An 18,396-nucleotide genomic window follows, 5' to 3' on the forward strand; every position below is an offset into this window, starting at 1 on the left:
CTACCCTACCTCAATTAAAAAGAAAAATCTCAAACAAACAACCTAACCTTACACATAAAGAAATTAGAGAAAGAAAAACAAACCCCAAATTCAACAGTAGGAAAGAAATCATAAAGATCAGATCAGAAATAAATGAAAAGGAAATGAAGGAAGTGATAGAAAGATCAATAAAATTAAAGCTGGTTCTTTGAGAAGATAAAAAAAAAATGATAAAGCATTAGCCAGACTCATCGAGAAAAAAAGGGAGAAGATTCAAATCAACAGAATTAGAAATGAAAAAGGAGAAGTAACAACTGACACTGCAGAAATATTAAGGATCATCAGAGATTACTACAAGCAACTCTATGCCAATAAAATGGACAACCTGGAAGAAATGGACAAATTCTTAGAAAATCACAGCCTTCTGAGACTGAACCAGGAAGAAATAGAGAATTTAAACAGGCCAATCACAAGCACTGAAATGGAAACTGTGATTAAAAGTCTTCAAAGAACCCAAAGCCCAGGACCAGATGCATTTACAGGTGAATTCCATCAAACATTTACAGAAAACGTAACACCTATCCTTCTTAAACTCTTCCATAATATAGCACCCACATATTTTGGAACACTCCCAAACTCATTCTATGAGGCCATCATCACCCTGTTACCAAAACCAGACAAAGATGTCACACAAAAAATAAAACTGCAGGCCAATATCACTGATGAACATAGATGAAAAATCCTCAAAAAAAATACTAGCAAACAGAATCCAACAGCACATTAAAAGGATCATACAACATGATCAAGTGGGGTTTATCCCAGGAATGCAAGGATTCTTCAATATATGCAAATCAATCAATGTGATACACCATATTAACAAACTGATGGAGAAAAACCATATGATCATCTCAATCGATGGAGAGAAAGCTTTTGACAAATTTCAACACCCATTTATTATAAAAACCATCCAGAAATAAGGCAGGAAAGGAACTTACCTCAACATAATAAAGGCCATATATGACAAACCACAGCCAACATCATTCTCAATGTTGAAAAACTGAAACCATTTCCACTAAGGTCAGGAATAAGACAAGGTTGCCACTCTCACCACTATTATTCAACATCATTTTCAAAGTTTTAGCCACAGCAATCAGAAAACAAAAGGAAATAAAAGGAATCCAAACTGGAAAAGAAGAAGTAAAACTGTCACTGTTCACAGATGACAAGATACTATACATAGAGAATCCTAAAGATGCTACCAGAGTACTACTAGAGCTAATCAATGAATTTGGTAAAGTAGCAGGACACAAAATTAATGCACAGAAATCTCTTGCATTCCTATACACTAATGATGAAAAATCTGAAAAAGAAATTAAGGAAACACTTCAATTTACCATTGCAACAACAACAAAAAATACCTAGGAGTAAACCTACCTAGAGATATAAAAAACCTGTATGCAGAAAACTCTAAGACACTGATGAAGGAAATTAAAGATGATACCAACAGATGGAGAGATATACCATGTTCTTGGATTGGAAGAATCAACATTGTGAAAATGAGAAAACTACCCAAAGCAATCTACAGATTCAATGCAATCCCTATCAAACTACCATTGGCATTTTTCACAGAATGAGAACAAAAAAAAAAATCACAATTTGTGGAAACACAAAAGACCCCGAATAGCCAAAGCAATCTTGAGAAAGAAAAACGGAGCTGGAGGAATCAGGCTCCCTGACTTCAGACTACACTACAAAGCCACAGTAATCAAGACAGTATGGTACTGGCACAAAAACAGAAATATAGATCAATTGAAACAGATAGAAAACCCAGAGATAAACCCACGCACATATGGTCATCTTATTTTTGTTAAAGGAGGCAAGAGTGTACAATGGAGAAAAGACAGCCTCTTCAATAAGTCGTCCTGGGAAAACTGGACAGCTACATGGAAAAGAATGAAATTAGAACACTCCCAAACACCATATACAAAAATAAGCTCAAAATAGATTAAAGACCTAAATGTAAGGCCAGACACTGTAATACTCTTAGAGGAAAACATAGGCAGAACACTCTATGACATAAATCACAGCAAGATCCTTTCTGGACTACCTCCTAGAGAAATGGAAATAAAAACAAAAATAAACAAATGGGACCTAATGAAACTTAAAAGCTTTTGCACAACAAAGGAAACCATAAACAAGATGAAAAGACAACCCTCACACTGGAGAATATATTTGCAAATGAAGCAACTGACAAAGGATTAGACTCCAAAATATACGAGCAGCTTATGCAGCTCAATATCAAAAAAACAAACAGCCCATTCCAAAAATTGGCAGAAGATCTAGACATTTCTCCAAAGAAGGTATACAGATTGCCAACAAACACATGAAAGGATGTTCAGCATCACTAATCATTAGAGAAATGTAAATCAAAACTAAAATGAGGTATCACCTCACACCAGTAAGAATGGGTATCATCGAAAAATCTACAAACAGTAAATGCTGGAGAAGGTATGGAGAAAAGGGAACCCTCTTGCACTGTTAGTGGGAATGTAAATTGATAAAGCCACTGTGGACAACTGTATGGATTTTCCTTAAAAAACTAAAAATAGAACTACCATATGACCCAGCAATCCCACTACTGGGCATATACTCTGAGAAAACCATAATTCAAAAAGAATCATGTACCACAATATTCATTGCAGATCTTTTCACAATTGCCAGGACATAGAAGCAACTTAAGTGTCCATCAACAGATGAATGGATAAAGAAGATGTGACACATATATACAATGCAATATTACTCACCCATAAGAAGAAATGAAATTGAGTTATTTGTAGTGAGGTGGATGGACCTAGAGTCTGTCATACAGAGTGAAGTAAGTCCGTAAGAGAAAAACAAATACCATATGCTAACACATATATATGGAATCTACAAAAAATAATGGTTCCAAAGAACATAGGGGCAGGACAGGAGTAAAGACACAGATGTAGAGAATGGGCCTGAGGACACGGGGAGAGGGAAGTGTAAGTAGTGACACAGTGAGAGAGTAGATTTGACATATATACCCTACCAAATGTAAAATTGATAGGTAGTGGGAAGCAGCTGCATAGCACAGGGAGACCAGCTCAGTGATTTGTGATCACCTAGAGGGGTGGGATAGGGAGGGTGAAGGGAGACGCAAGAGGGAGGGCATATGGGGATATATGTATACGTATAGCTGATTCACTTTGTTATACAGAAACTAACACAAAAATGTAAAGCAATTATACTCCAATAAAGATGTTAAAAAAAAAGAGTGTGAATGTGCAGCTCTACACAATCACTTTACCACTTCCTATTTCCCATTAAAGTTTGAAGGAATCTGAGCAAATAGAATATAGATACATTGTAAAGTAGAATAAAAGTTGTAAATGTGTTCAAGATTTAAAATTTCAAATATAAACTCTTTGTGTTAAACATTCAAAACTAGTGTTTCAGTTTTCTAAAAAGTCAATTACTTGCCCTTTAGCACTGACCATGCCCCCAAAGGGCAAAAAGACACTTACAGGAATTAGCTTCCTCCTGGACAATGCCTTAAACATCTAATTTATTATCATTTTTATTTCAATGGCCTAAGAACCAGATTGTCACAGAAAACTACCACAGAGAAAGTTGCAAAAGTTCCTCCTTTAAAAGCCAAAATATATTAACTCATGAGCATAACAGCACCACTCTTGGTTTATAGCGGGGAATGGGGATCTTTTTTAATGTGAAAGACAAGTTTTTCCTACCAATACAATTCAAGATACATAAAATACCTTGTAATGCTGAATATGACTCCTGGAAATGTCATTTTTTGACATCTAACTTCAAATAGAGATTGACACAGAAAGAAAAAAGAAGAGATTTTTAAGAGAGAGAGAGAATCTGCAGGAGGAAAAAAAAAAAGACAAAAAAAAAAAAAAAGAACTGAGGGCGGGAAAGATACTGAGGAAAGCACAGCAGGCATGAATCAGACTTGTCCCGTGGTGACTCATCTCCTTGAATCTCTTCCTCTTCCCTGGAAATCCAGCTTGATTTTACAGCTTATGACCTGAGCCAACTACAGCCATGGCATTTCTGCTAAAATCCAAACCATTAAGACAAAAGCAGCCTTGCCAAGATTATACAGATTTGTTTGTGCATTTTATTTCAGTTTTAACTTGACAAGTAAAATTGAGTTTATGATGGCAGAAAGTGGGACTTGGAGATCAATTTAGGATGCTTAGCTATAACTTGTTCTTGTAAATATGCCTTAGCAGTCAGGTTGAACAAAAAATAAGCAGATTGGACAAGATAAGTTAAGCATAGACTGAGAAAAATAAAAATATATTTTTTTTCTCATGCACTTTTCAATTTCCAGAAAGCTGGTAAATTATTGAAGTATTTCTTAAAGGTATAAGACATGAGTAGAATCATCACTGTCATCCACATTAATAATAGTTCATATTTTCTTCTTGCTATTAAACTCCACTCTCTGAAGTTATAAAGTATTTTAAAAGAGTTTCAGAAAAAAAGGTAAAACACTTTAGCCACTATTCTCTCTCTATCTGGTCACATCTGAAAATACTGAGAATTAGCACTGTGTGGAAATTACTGTCCTATCAAGCAATAGCTATTTAATGCATCTAAAATGTCTATCACCATGTCTGATGCTTAGGTTAATATCAAATTAATGTATTAGAATCAGTAACTTCTCAACATTATTTAATTATTATCATTATTATGACTGTTATTATTTAATTTCTAAGATAATTCCCAGGTCCTTAAGAAAGACAAGGCAAGAGGCTGGGAGAATATTTACATGTCAAAATGTCAGAGAATTTATCAATACAATTACAAGTTTTCTGAAGTAAATGCTTAAGCAAAGAGAGGTCAGAGGACTATATTCAGGAAGAAATCTATAGTTTAGTCAAGCTGGGCAGGATATTAAGGCCATCTTGATCACCGCTAGACTGTGAGATTGAACAAAGACAGAATAATTTCTCTTCTAAATGCAAGTGCCTCTTACAGTTCCTGACATATAGGTCCTTACTCAAGTTTTGGCAAATGAGCATATGAATGACTATGCTGTACTAGAATACTTATCTGTGTTATTTAGGATATTTAATATATCTAGACCTCAGTGTCCTGTAAAATTAGGATAACACTCTACATCTTATAGACTACTGTTAAGGTTAAATCAGATTATGTATGGAAAAGCATCAAGAATAATGTTTCAATAACTAGAATGTTTCCTTCCCCAGGCATCATGTTTCATAAACAAAGTCTCAACAAAATTCTTAAAATGATATATTGTTTTGATTATCTTTTTTTTCTTTGCTTTGGTTGTTGGAAACTTCATTTGTGTTATCCAAATATGAATATTATTATACGTACATTTGTATTCAACAAACATATTCTTTTTCCCCCCAGCTTTATTGAGGTATAATTGACATATTGTGTAAGCATAAGGTATACAAGATATTAATTTGACACACTTATATATTGCAAAATGATTACCACCATAGAGTTAGTTAACATGTCCGTCATACCACAAAATGATCGTTTCTTAAGTATCCGTCATCAAATGAATGGATAAAGATGTGGTATGTATGTTCAATGAAATATTATTCAGCCATGAGAAAGAAGGAAATCTTGCCATCTGTGAAAACATGATAGACCTTGAGGGCATTATGCTAAGTGAATTAAGTCAGAGAAAGACAAATCCTGCATGGTATCACTTATATGTGGAATCTGAAAAGCAAAACCCATAGAAACAGTAAAATGGTAGTTGGCTGGAGCTGGAGTTGAAAGAAATGGGGCTGGTCAAAGTGTACGAACTTTCAGTTGTAAGATAAATAAGCTGTGGAGATCTACCAACATGTTCTTAAAAATAATCAGCCATAAGGTACAACAATGATGACTCATGACAAATGTGTATGAAAGTAGCATAACCTTAAACTTGAGACTTCCAAACAAAAGTTTGGATAAAGTGTCATCATATCCCTTATCTGCAGAAGAAACCAAATCACAATGAAAATTATATGTACTGCTATTTCAGGAAACTTTTGAGGTGAAATTTATACCTTGGATTTGGTGCTAGCCAGTAAGTTTTCTTTAAAATCCCTCAACACAACATCATAGTTGAGTCTAACACCGGCAATATCAACTAAAGTATTAAACATTACGACTTAAACAATCTGTGACTGTGGGACAAAAAGGGTTACTTTTGCTCTTACTGCTTCAGCAGTGGTCTCATTTTATTCCTTTGTTTGCAGAGGTAGATATACAGCAGCACTGCTCTGGCTAGACAATGCTTGGTCTTCCATCAGACACTCACATGGAATAGGTCTTCACTTTGCACTTCAGAACTTGAGTTCAAAGTCATTGTGTTCCATTAGACTGGTTGGAGGTGAAACCAACCCTCTCTGATGGGCTATGTATGCTATAGCAGGTTTTCTCCACCCTGCCATATGTAACAAGTGTCAGGACAAATACATACACTTATCCGGAAAACCAGAAATAGCAAGCCCTACTCAATATGTTCTTTCACTTTTCCTAACATAAGAATAGTTAGAAAGTAAAGGACCATTAAGTTGACCATCTGGGGAATATAAAATGACTTGCCTGTTGTACAGTGGTTAAACACAGAATTGCCATATGACCCAGCAATACTCTTTTTAGGCATATACCCAAAGGGGATGAAAGCAGGAACTCTAACAAATGCTTGTGCACCGATGTTCATAGTAGCACTATTCACAACAGCCAAGAGGTGGAAACAACACAGATGTCTATTAATGGATGAATAGGTAAACAAAAAGTATATATATACAATGAAGTATTATTTAGTTATAAAAAAATGGAATTATGATATGTTACAACATCGATAAACCTTGAAATATTATGCTAAGTAAGATAAGCCAAACAAAAAAGGACAAATATTGTATGATTCCACGTATATGAGGTACCTAGAATAGGGAAATTCATAGCAACAGGAGCAGTCACTGGGGCTTGGTGGGCGGGGCCAGGGGAAGGAGGGAATGGAGAAGTATTGTTTAATGGATACAGAGTTTCAGTTTGGGATGATAAAAAATTTTGGAAATGGTTAATGGTGATGTTTGCACAACATTGTGAATGTACTTAATGCCACTGAATTTTGGCATTAAATATTGACTACAGAAAGCTTAGAAAGGTAAATTTTATGTTATATATATATATATATTACAACAATAACAAATGAATAAACATTTTAAATGATTAGTCCCCTGCAGTAGAGATACTCCATTCATCACGAGATTAAATTTCTTCCAAGCTAGGGAGGGTTGCATGGTGTCATAAAAAATAGCTCCAGACATGGATTCAGAAGTCTTTCTCTGAAGCTTCAGCTCTGTCACTTACTAGTGATAAAAATTTGAGATAGCCCCTTAGGTCCCGTGCACATTAGTTTTTTTCCAGTTATAGTATCCAACAGAGTTGTTGTGAGGACTTAAAATTAAAAGGAAATAATTCATATAAAGTGCTTTGTAAACAACAATTGTACAAGTGGATGGGGGAAATTTTTTTTTACATTCCTTTAAGGAGCTTGTTAATAATCTTATCACTAAAATGTATGTATTAATTCCTATTTAAATGCCCTAAATTATTGTTATTGTTGGTAAGACTCAAAGTGTTTTTTTTTTAATTTTTCTCTCTATAAAGTATTGAATCACAAGTTTTTAGAATCAAAAGGAAATGCTGGATTTCTGAGGAAACTACATTTCTATTTACTTTTCTAACAATGAATGCATCATTAAACCCTTTCATTTATGTTATTTCAATACCATTTGTTTAATGTTCATTTAGCCTCAGTATACATACCTTAGGAAAAAAGGATAGCTATATTATATCTTGTCTGGGGTAAAAAAAATGGTCCTACAAGTAGTTCAAGTATTAAAAAATTAATTTTGCTTTCTGCTCTCAGCTTCCATTCCAAACCACTCAATCCATTATCAGTCTTTTCATTGTCAAACATATAATGAGTTTGATACGGCATTATATCCAATTAGACATTATCTTGTAAAGCCCTTTGGATACATAATTACATTGAAAAATAAATATTTAAAAGTAACAAATGTATTGCTATTACATTATAAATTAATACCAAAATTGCTGTTGTCAACAAATAATTTTTTGTTTCCCTCCTTAGTGGTTATGTCTTTGACTATGATTACTACAGAGATGATTTCTACAATAGGTATGTAAATTTCTCATCTTTCTTTCCCTTTGACTTAAATTATGTTTTAACTGTTCTGTACATTTCATTCACAGGTATTATTGATTAATACATTTAAATAATATTTTATAGTAAAAAAAAGTCCCAATAAAATATAAGATAGCCAGATTTTTCTATTTTGATTGTACTTACTGAAATATAGTAGATCTTGGACTTTCAGAATTCAGAGGTGCTTAAGCCTAAAATTTGGTTTCTAATGTTTGGATGATATTCTAAAGATTGAATTAACCCATATTATTTTCCAGATGTGTAGGTGACTTGGAATTCTTCAAGACTGAGAGATTTATAAATTCAGAAAATGAGTACAACCTTCTAAAATACATCTGCTTTCATACAACACATAGATTCAGTAAAAATTAAGGACAATTCTTGCTTTGCATAGCAGTGTGTGACCATAAAAGAAAACCATGCAGAGTGATGTTAATAATCAATGGGGGGAAATAGGATTTTTCCATGACCTTTAACAATTTTTTGTCAAAACATTAAAAACTCTTTTACGTTATAAATATACATATTTACACATGTATACATATATTTAAATTCCCTCTTCATACGTATAGGAAAATACAGTGAAACTAATAGCTATTTAGTACACTAATTTAAAATTTTAACACTGTAATGTAAAAATACTGAGAATTAGTTTGCTTCATTTCTTTGTAAAAAAAGACTTATCGAAAGTAATTTGAACAGCACTTGCCTTCTTCTTTTATTATAATATGGAGAAAGCACCTCTTTTATTCCTTGGTGAATTGTCATACTCCCAAGACTGGATCAGCTTTGACATTTTATTAATGTTGTGAACTACCTCTGAGACTTCCCTCAGTATGTGGTTCTTTTGCCAAGTGTCACTTCCTCTGGGACATCTTTGTCCCCTTCCAGCACATCACAACCACTTTCTCATTTATGTCAATATGTTTTAATTTCAACTTACAATAGCATATTTTAATATAACATCTTTAATTTCTGATATTTTCCTTTTAGATGTAATTTTATGTAAAGGAATGCATTTATCTCTGGCTTAAACCACTATTTTGCTTCATATGTGGGCACTGTGTTTAAGGAAGTCAATTTATGATACCTTGTGGGAATTTTTTTTTTTCAGGTAAACTGTATATCAAATAGCTTTGTGGATTTTGAAGGAATTTTTGGCATTCAGGGCCATTTTTAGGCTGTGCAAATCAATCCTTAGGGCTTTCTGGGGAGCATACTACTTAAAATTCATATAAACATATCGGATGTAATATATATATTTGGAATAAAAGAATATGTTTTATTTTACTAAGTTCCTCTGCCTCCATCTCTAGAGTCTCTTGAATACAAGAGTGTCCACAGCCCTATAGTCAGCTATTTCTCCTCTAATTCCATTTACATTTAATTTTATTTCCAGTGTTACTTTTCAACTCTTTGCTGCACCAATCCCTTCTTTTGATTATCCATTTTTATAAAATGCCACATGGATTTATCACCAGCAGACAAGGAAACAATACAACTACACATTTGCTATCCTTGTGTGAACTAACAGATGCACAGGGACAAATCACTGACAGACTTTGAAAGAGGTGATGTGATTGGCCACTGATCATCATGAGCATCTGTCATTTACTTATTGATTTGTGGACTGAAAAACTAGCAGCAAAGCTTGGACTTTACGAAATTACTCACAGTTAATATATATGGGGTAACTGAAATTTGTTTTGTGCTGTTGGGGGACTGGTGTTATTTAACTAAGCATTGGTAATTGAGATATTAGAGATATGCAAAACAAGGACTGACTGTGTGTAGATAGATCATTGGACCACACACACACAAAATGAGGTAAATATTGTTTAAGGCTTTAATTGTAAATAAATTCATTCAAACAAACAAACAAAAATTCCAAGGCATAAAAATGCAAACAGAGAAAAACAGAATAGACATTTTAAATAGGGAAGAAACTTCATAATCCCTTGTAAGGGTCTTGCTCTCTCTGCTCCAGCCACGAGGGTCCTTTTTCAGTTCCACAAGAACACGGTGTTCCTTCCTGCCTGGGGACCTTCTTCTGATTGCTCCTTCTCATACCTCACTCCACCGTCAGTTAACTTGACTTCATCCTTCAGATCTCAGCATGAACACCTCTCTCAGACTAAATGAGGTTCCTCTGTTCCCCTCTCAGCACCTGTTACTATTCCTTCACAGCACTGTTCCTGGTTTTTATTGCTATATTTCTCTCTGCAACAACAGTATTTGATTTATGTCCTTCCTTCCTCCAAAAGGGCAGGGAAGATGCTCAGTTTTGTTTATTGTATCCTCAGGGACTATCAAGTCTCACACATAGTGGATACTCAATTTTTGTGATTAATTCATCTCCTTAGATTTAGAGACATTTTGTTTTCTCCAAGGTCACATAGTTAATTAGTGGGAGAACTACAATCATAAACTAGGTCTCCATTTATACTCAACAACCAACTGTGTGGATACGCAAAACAGAAGAGGAGCAATGTCAGTCTATGGTTTTACATAACAGGAAATAAGCTTATCTGCATGGAAATTAGATCCACAACCATACCTTTATCACCACTATGTTCAAACTACTGAGTTAAGCAAATGATTTCTCTAGTCAACCCTTTAGGACCAAACATGAATTTTTAAGGATGGTTTTCTCAAATAATTTTTATAATTTCTATAAAATATAATATTTTATTTTAAATATTAAATAGCTTATAATAACTTGTCCTAATGATGTGAAGATCTGACAGCATTAAAATAATCCTAGTTACTACGAAAGATAACATTTAGATATTCTTTATTTAAAAATTTTAGTTTTTGACAAATGTAAATTTTAGTTTTTGACAAATGTAAAAACATTTTCTGATATGCTTTTATGTTTCAGGATGCAGAACACTGTCTTCATTGCTATGAATAAAGTTTTCAATTAATATACATTGTCTTTTAATCTGTTAATATGAAAATGTTTTTGCATTGTAATCTCTTAAGTATTTTCTATCATGTGATTTCCTTCCACATTGAAAGAATTTCTACCTAAAATGAAGTAGATGGTAGGAGACCCAAGTTCTGGTAATTAACCTGTAACTTTGGGCAACTAGGTAGGTTTTCAGTTTTTCATTTTTAAAATGAAGCCAATATCTGCATTTGCATTTTATCAATAAAAATCATTAGATAGATTAGACAGATGATAGATAGGCAGATAGGCAGATTTTACATGCAAAAGAGCAAGAGCCTTAATCAGCAAATAATTACAGAGCCTGAAGCTTTCAGATGACACTCCACTACACAAAAAAGCTAACTCTGAACAATTTCCAAAATCATTTATTTGTCTTATATAAAATCTGTTTGGTTTATAAGTGTTCAAAGATCAGTATGGGTGTATTGCTAACAGACTCTCTGAGCAGTCTGTGCCCTCATTAGTTTATGTTTCATTTTTTCACTTGGCTAAGAAAGACAGAAGCATCTGCCACTAGTAGAGGTAGTCAGGAGTTCCCTGTGAACATAGATCCCCAGGAAAGGAAAACAGAGTGGAGAGGCTGGAGAAGAGAAATAGCTTACCAAGTCAGTGCTAACAGTTTTATCCACACTAATTCCTCCTTAGGTACTCTCTGCTTGTAGTTATGGTTAATTTCTTTTCTCTTTTTACTAGTGGTGCAAACTTGGGCAACTTATTTAATACCACAAAAACTATTGTCTCATCTATGAAGTGAGCATGAATTTAATGCCTACCTCATAAGATTGTTCTAAGGATTAAATGAAGTAACACATTTTCATGACCTGCATTATGCCTGGTATGTTTTTTGTGCTTAATCCATGTTAGCTACTAGTAACCATTAACGGTAACCATTAACAGTGATGGAGAATATGTTTCTTATACTGTTATTCATGTAGCAGTGTCCCTATGACAGAGCAATACACTGGTTGCTCAGTTGTCCTTCCATAATAGTCCATCGTGACACCTCTGGATCATTCTGTTTGCATTGTTTTCCCTCCTCCTACTTCCCCCCAGAACATTCTAGTTGCAGCTGAACACTCTTATCTGCAGAGAGAGACCATTCAGTTATTTCCATTAACTCCATGCTGCTTGGTTTTCTGTCAGGAAAATGGAAATCATACAGTTATGTTGAACAAGGAGAATTGTTTGTAAAAATTTTCTAACTATGTATTAAGGAACTGAAAAGGCAAAAACAAATAAACAACAACAATAAAACCCACAGTGGTATGATGGAGTTAGCAAACTACAGGAAGCAGCTACCACCTCTAGGGTTGGGGAAACAGAGGAAAAGATGGGATTATCAAATATCACTGTAGAAAAGGGGATTTGCACAACTCACAATGTGAGTAGGAGGTTCTGCTTAGCTGCTGCTGCTGTATCTGAGCCCAGAGGGGGAACCCGTGGGGCTGGAACCCAGACCTCTAAGGGGGCAATACCAACTGGTGCCAGGATCTCTGAGGAAGTGTGAAGACTGTTCTGCAAATGTTGCAAAATTACTCAAACTGGATTCAGTTGCTACTATTGGAATGAATTTTTGCTGCCAGGGTTAAGAAACAAGGCTAGAGTAACGCTGACAAGAAAAGGGACCCAAAACAAAAACAGGAAGCAAAGCAGGAAGGGTCAAGTTCTCTCTTCCTCTTCCAGTCTCCTTCTCAGGTCCTTAATTGGCTGAGCCTAGCAAGGAGCCAGCTGGACCCCACAGAAATGTGGTTTGCAGACTCCCAACCCCAGATGTGACTGAATGTCTCACATAAGCTGAGAGATAATACCTTAATAACTGACATTGATTTACATCCTATTGTTAGCCTATTTCTGCCAGTTTTGGGAATTCTAATGTAATTGGGGATTTTCAACCCTTAAACTGTTTCAGCTTAGAAAACTTCTCTACACAAAGTTCCATCTTAATGTAATTGTTTTGGTACATTTATCCAGCAGTAATTTTTCCAAAAACTAATTTAGTGTCTATCCATGGTTTCAGGGATCATGAAGAGTATCACTAAATAATAGAATTGAGTGGTTATTCTAAACTTTCATTTTTTGTATTACACAAAGAATTGCCCAATAATTTACAGCATTCAGTGACATTGTCTTTTAAAATGTCAAGTGTGACTCTACATGAAAAACATCACATGTTATTAAAATGAAACATAAATATATATACTCTTCCAAGTAAAGTGAAAGGAGGAGTATACCTAAAATTATATTGAACACCCCTGAGGAATGTTTTCAATTTCTGAGATATTAGCAGTTTTAATCTAACCTTTTTTCAATAGTATCAGGAAAGGCACTGAGCCATTTATAACCTCCAGTAATGAATAAACGTGTATTGACAGAGAAAAAGAAATGCCAGAGCTGCTTTTCCATATTTTATATATATATATATATATATATATATATATATATATATATATATATATATATCAGTGATTCAAAATCTGTATTGTTCAGATCTGGATCCATTTTGACCTTGTGTAAATTAACATAAGAGAAGCTAACAGAGTTGAAGTTAATGAAAAAAACTCTGTCAAGTTGCACTTGTCTCAGATCATTGATTATAGAGCACAGTATATATTCATGAATACTGGAAAAACATATTAGCAAGAAGCAACGTCTATTTCACTGTGCAAATTTAAATTACCATCTGATAGAATGGGATTCCACTTAAAACATTTGGAAACCGTAGCATGGCCCAGTTGACAAAGGGTGTGATTTGGAGTTAGAAGCAAGTTTCAGGCCTCGGTGTGCATGTGTTGACTGGTTAAACTTGGGGGAGTCATCTCATCATTTTTTCACAGGTTTCCTTCATGGGCAAAATGGCTTAACAACACACACATTACAGAATTGTAATAATTAAATAGGAGAATCATTTTATTGATTTATAACCTCACCATTGCTATTTAATTACATTCACTTTTTAATTACCCAAAGCTGTATACAAGATATAAAAGATAGAAAAATTGTACAAAATATAAAGATTAAGTTAAGATCAAAATATTGCCAAAAAAAGATCATTGACAATTTCAGAAAGCCCTTAAAAAGCATGTTCAAGAAGCATTTGTACAAGATTGGGGATGGAGCCTGATGTGGGGTGGGTTGTTGGCAGGGGTGGCTTCACTGAAAATCTTGGAAAAGTTTAGGGAGAAAAAACAGAAATGAGAATTACTCATTGACTGGTCTCAAGTATAGTGTGCCTTTAAAAAGTATTTTCGGATTCAGTTGTAACCAAAAGCTTATTTGAAGTCAAGGTAGAAATTATAAACAGAATTTTGAGTACTTCAAACAGTATAGAAAAGAGATATACTAATAGGCTAGAATCATTCATGTGTATTTCAAATATATCCTTTCTTAAAAATGAATAGGCACCTTAATTTGGTTTTATAGACTATTTTTACCAGAAGTTAAGCATGCTGAAGACAGAAGGGTGCAAGGTTGAATCAAGACAGAGCTGGAAATCTTCTCTGGTCCTAGAGTTAATGATCTTCATTTATCTGCTAAAAGACCCCAGTGAGAACACGGCCCTGAATTTGTTGTCAGAATTTGGCTCTGGGCAGGTCAGTTATTTAACCCTAAGTCTAGACTACATTGTTTGGTTAGCATTTAACCACGTAGGGACTGTAAGTTTGGGTTCATAAATAAAGAAAACGAAAAACTCTTTTTTATGAGGGAAATTTAGAAGAAAACAGGTAATTACTGCTTCTTAAATTACTATTTATCTAAATGAAATTTTAGTGTTCAGTGTAATATGCAAATATTACATTTTCAATTTTTTTTCACAAATTTTAAAATCACATTGGTTGACAGTGAAAAATAGGCATCAAGTCAAAACTCCATCAATCAAGAAATGATTTACTAGTCTGTGGTGTATCTACTTGAGAAAATGCACCACAGCAATTAAAATAAACATTAGGAAGACCATTTAGCAAACTTGAGAAACGTTCTTAATATAAATCAAAGAGAATTAGCCAGGATACATGACTGTACATATATTATGTTTTCAGTTATGTGCAAAATATGGATGCTTGTGGGAAAAAAAATAGAGAATGACAGTAGTTGTTTTAGGGTGAGAGATTGGTAGTTGTTTTCTTTCCATGTATTTTTTCTGAAAATACATGTAAAGGTTGCTTTATTATTGTTGAAGTTTAATAATAATAAACTTTTAGTAAAAACAAGAATTCAAAATTATATTCATTTTATATGTCAGTATAACTTTAAATTGCCTTTGTCCAAAAAGCAACTTATTAAAATAACTAATATCCTTATTCTTTCTAGAGACAAGGTATGTCTATTTTTATCAAGTAAATCAATATTAAAATTGTTTACCAGTTTTTAGCTTTTGCTTGATAATGAAATTATACATGAAATAATGATAATGATATTATTAAAGAAAACAAAATTCCAAACAAGAAATGGGGACATGAAAAGTAGAAATGTTTATTCAATAAAATAGACCCTCAAACGTCCTCAGTTTGTTGCTTTTATTAAAATCTGACTACATTTATGTTATTTACTGATTGAAAGTAGGTCTTTTAAAGTTTTTATTTTAAAATAGACCTTAGGGAAGGGAGAATTATGTGTTTGACTTCATTATAAATCATTAGCTATTTGACTTGTAAACATTATGGGAAAAACAGTATTCTAACAATATTAGGGAAAATGAAGGACCATTACAGAAAAGGAAAGGGAATGTAATTCTGGGAGTGGAAGAACAAAAAACCAAGAGGACGGAAGAAATTTTAAGCTTTTAACTGACCTTGGAGATTTGGATTCTATTTAATTCTATTGTATGGCAATTTTTGTTGGACTATTTTCTTTGATTTGCTATAGACAGGATTCGGATGAGAAAGACAATGCTTGTGTCTCCTTCACAGGCTGCCTTTCACCTACTTCCTTCTGCATTTAGAAGAGCCCCTACATCTCATCCTGCAATCCCAGAAAGCTGACCCCTTCCCATCCTTATCTTGTTATGTTTTTATGCTTTAGGACAATACCCAGTCTTCCTTCTTTTTATTTCTGGTAAACTCAACTTTGCCCAGTGAAAATTAACAAACATCCCAACTCCATTAAAATTTAAAATTATATTCTCACACGAAATGCCCATTTAGCTTTGTTTGTATATTACAATATCACTTTTTAAAAATTAAGTTCTGATGCCGCATATCTTCCCAACACAGTGACAGAATAAATTGGTAAAACCTGATTCCATGGTGAGAAAGGAGTCATGTTTCTTTGAAGCAACACATCAAAATATTCAGAGAACAAGGGTTACTTCCTATAGGAATTTACAACAAAGAACACAACACACACTGAGCATTTTACTAAAATGTACATCCTATACTAAAAGTATGTCACAAGTACAGTGAACAAATGTAGCTCTCTTTTCTCCACAGGAGAGTAGGCCTGGCCAACACTGGAAGTTTTGTAATCCCTGTTTGGGGGGAAGCAATAGAAATATTGATAAACATTGCAGTTAAAATATTATTGAATTGCATTTTAATTGAAGTAGCAGTGAATATGGTGACTTTACTTGGCCTGCATTTCCAGTATAGCATTTTTACATCATTATACATTTTAGTTGTGCTTTAGAAATTTTCTTAACCCAGTGTATAGATTAGTTTATTTAATGAACCTGCTAAATTGCATTTTCAAGTCCTGGGGAAATTGTTCCTCCAAAAGAGCTTGCCATTCATCTCAAGCAGCAACTTCTACCCTGGGAGAGATCAGTCAATTGTCATATTTCTTTTTGCTCAATAGCTCTGGGTGTTTTAGCTCATGAAAAGTGTCTTAGTATCTTGGTTCACTGACTTAAGTTGCTCTGTGATTTCAACTTATAAATAAGTAATGTAGACTTTGTTTTGTGATTGAAATGAGGGGCAGGCTTAGTTGACCCTTTTGATTTTCCAGCCCTTTGTGGTATGAATGAGATTCACAACCCTTTTCAGCCTCATCCTGTCTATATCTTTTGAAGCAAACTATAATGTGTTGACATCCATGACCTGCTATTTGCTGGCAGTTCTGTGGCTCTAATGGACTTTGCTTATGCACAGAGGATGACACCTCTCTTTAACTCTGTCTCGTTTCATTTATTTTCCTTTCCAGACATCTCTTAGTATTTCCCTAGCATGTTTCCAAATCATTTTTGGACAGTGTAGCTCTCTAATGTAGAAGACAATCCTAGTACTAAGTTCTGCTTTAAAGGTGTTTTATATACAAATTTTCTTCTCCATAGTGTCATAGTTTTCATTGTTTATGAATGAATATTTGGAAACCAGCCTATCTTATTATTATATTTCATTTACTATTTTCCAAAAAGAGATGATCACATTTCCATCTGTATGTGTAAATGAGATGTAATTTTATGAAATAACCTATTATAGAAGGTTTTAGATATTTTAAAATTTAAAACTGTTCTAGTTTTCTCATTTCTGTCTTTCACATTATTTTTATTGACTGTTTTAAAGCAGTTATGAGAATGTAATCCATATAATGGTGTCACAGTAAACTACATAATAATCATCATTCTAAGTCAATAACACTATTTTCTTTATAGTGGACAAAGTAATAATATCTCTGGTTCACTGGCAAATAGAATATATATATCATATTTTTTTCTCTGAACCTTTTATTCTGCTCAAATGTGCTAAGTCACACAAAAATTTGTTATGTGTATGCAGTATAAATAATATGAAACTTTGAATCTATTAATTATATATTTATATAAATGAGTAAATATTCTTATACTTTTGAGTCCTTTCATTGTTTAATGGAAATGCCTTTGTTGTAGTGAATACCATTTTTCACTTTTTAGCAGAAACTTCAAAGAATTTTACTGGTATTCTTTTTTGTTAGAGAATTTTTTAATAGCTAACTACAAATATCTCTAGTCTCAATTTGCATGTCTATCCAATAGTCAGAATAGTAAAAAAGTTATCCTGATAAATATTTCCCACCAGTTCTTTAGTCAACAAAGGTTTGTCCTCATGCTATGGGCATTTCATTCAAACTCAGTCTCCTTTTTTCTGTAGTCAGCTGAGCCTTTCATTACTTAAGGAAATCCTTAGAGAGAGGTAAGGAACAATATTGATTTGTCTCTTATAGCTGCCCTCTTTAAACTAGACATACTCCTATTTTTTTTTTCCTTCTGAGTTGTTTTCTGATCATACAGTAA

At 33.7% G+C, this 18,396-nt stretch overlaps 1 protein-coding gene across 9 annotated transcripts in view; it reads left to right on the forward strand.

Moving 5' to 3' along the window:
• Positions 1-18,396, forward strand: part of RALYL (RALY RNA binding protein like) — an 822,798-nt gene that overhangs the window by 700,348 nt on the left and 104,054 nt on the right. For all 9 annotated transcript variants that reach the window (XM_030839201.2, XM_060287608.1, XM_060287610.1 and 6 more), the window contains one exon: positions 8,165-8,212. In XM_030839201.2, coding sequence (XP_030695061.1) covers positions 8,165-8,212 — 48 coding nt within the window. The remainder of the gene's footprint in view (positions 1-8,164; positions 8,213-18,396) is intronic.

This window comes from Globicephala melas, chromosome 17 (genome assembly GCF_963455315.2).
Source record: "Globicephala melas chromosome 17, mGloMel1.2, whole genome shotgun sequence".
NCBI classification, from domain to species: Eukaryota; Metazoa; Chordata; class Mammalia; order Artiodactyla; family Delphinidae; genus Globicephala; species Globicephala melas.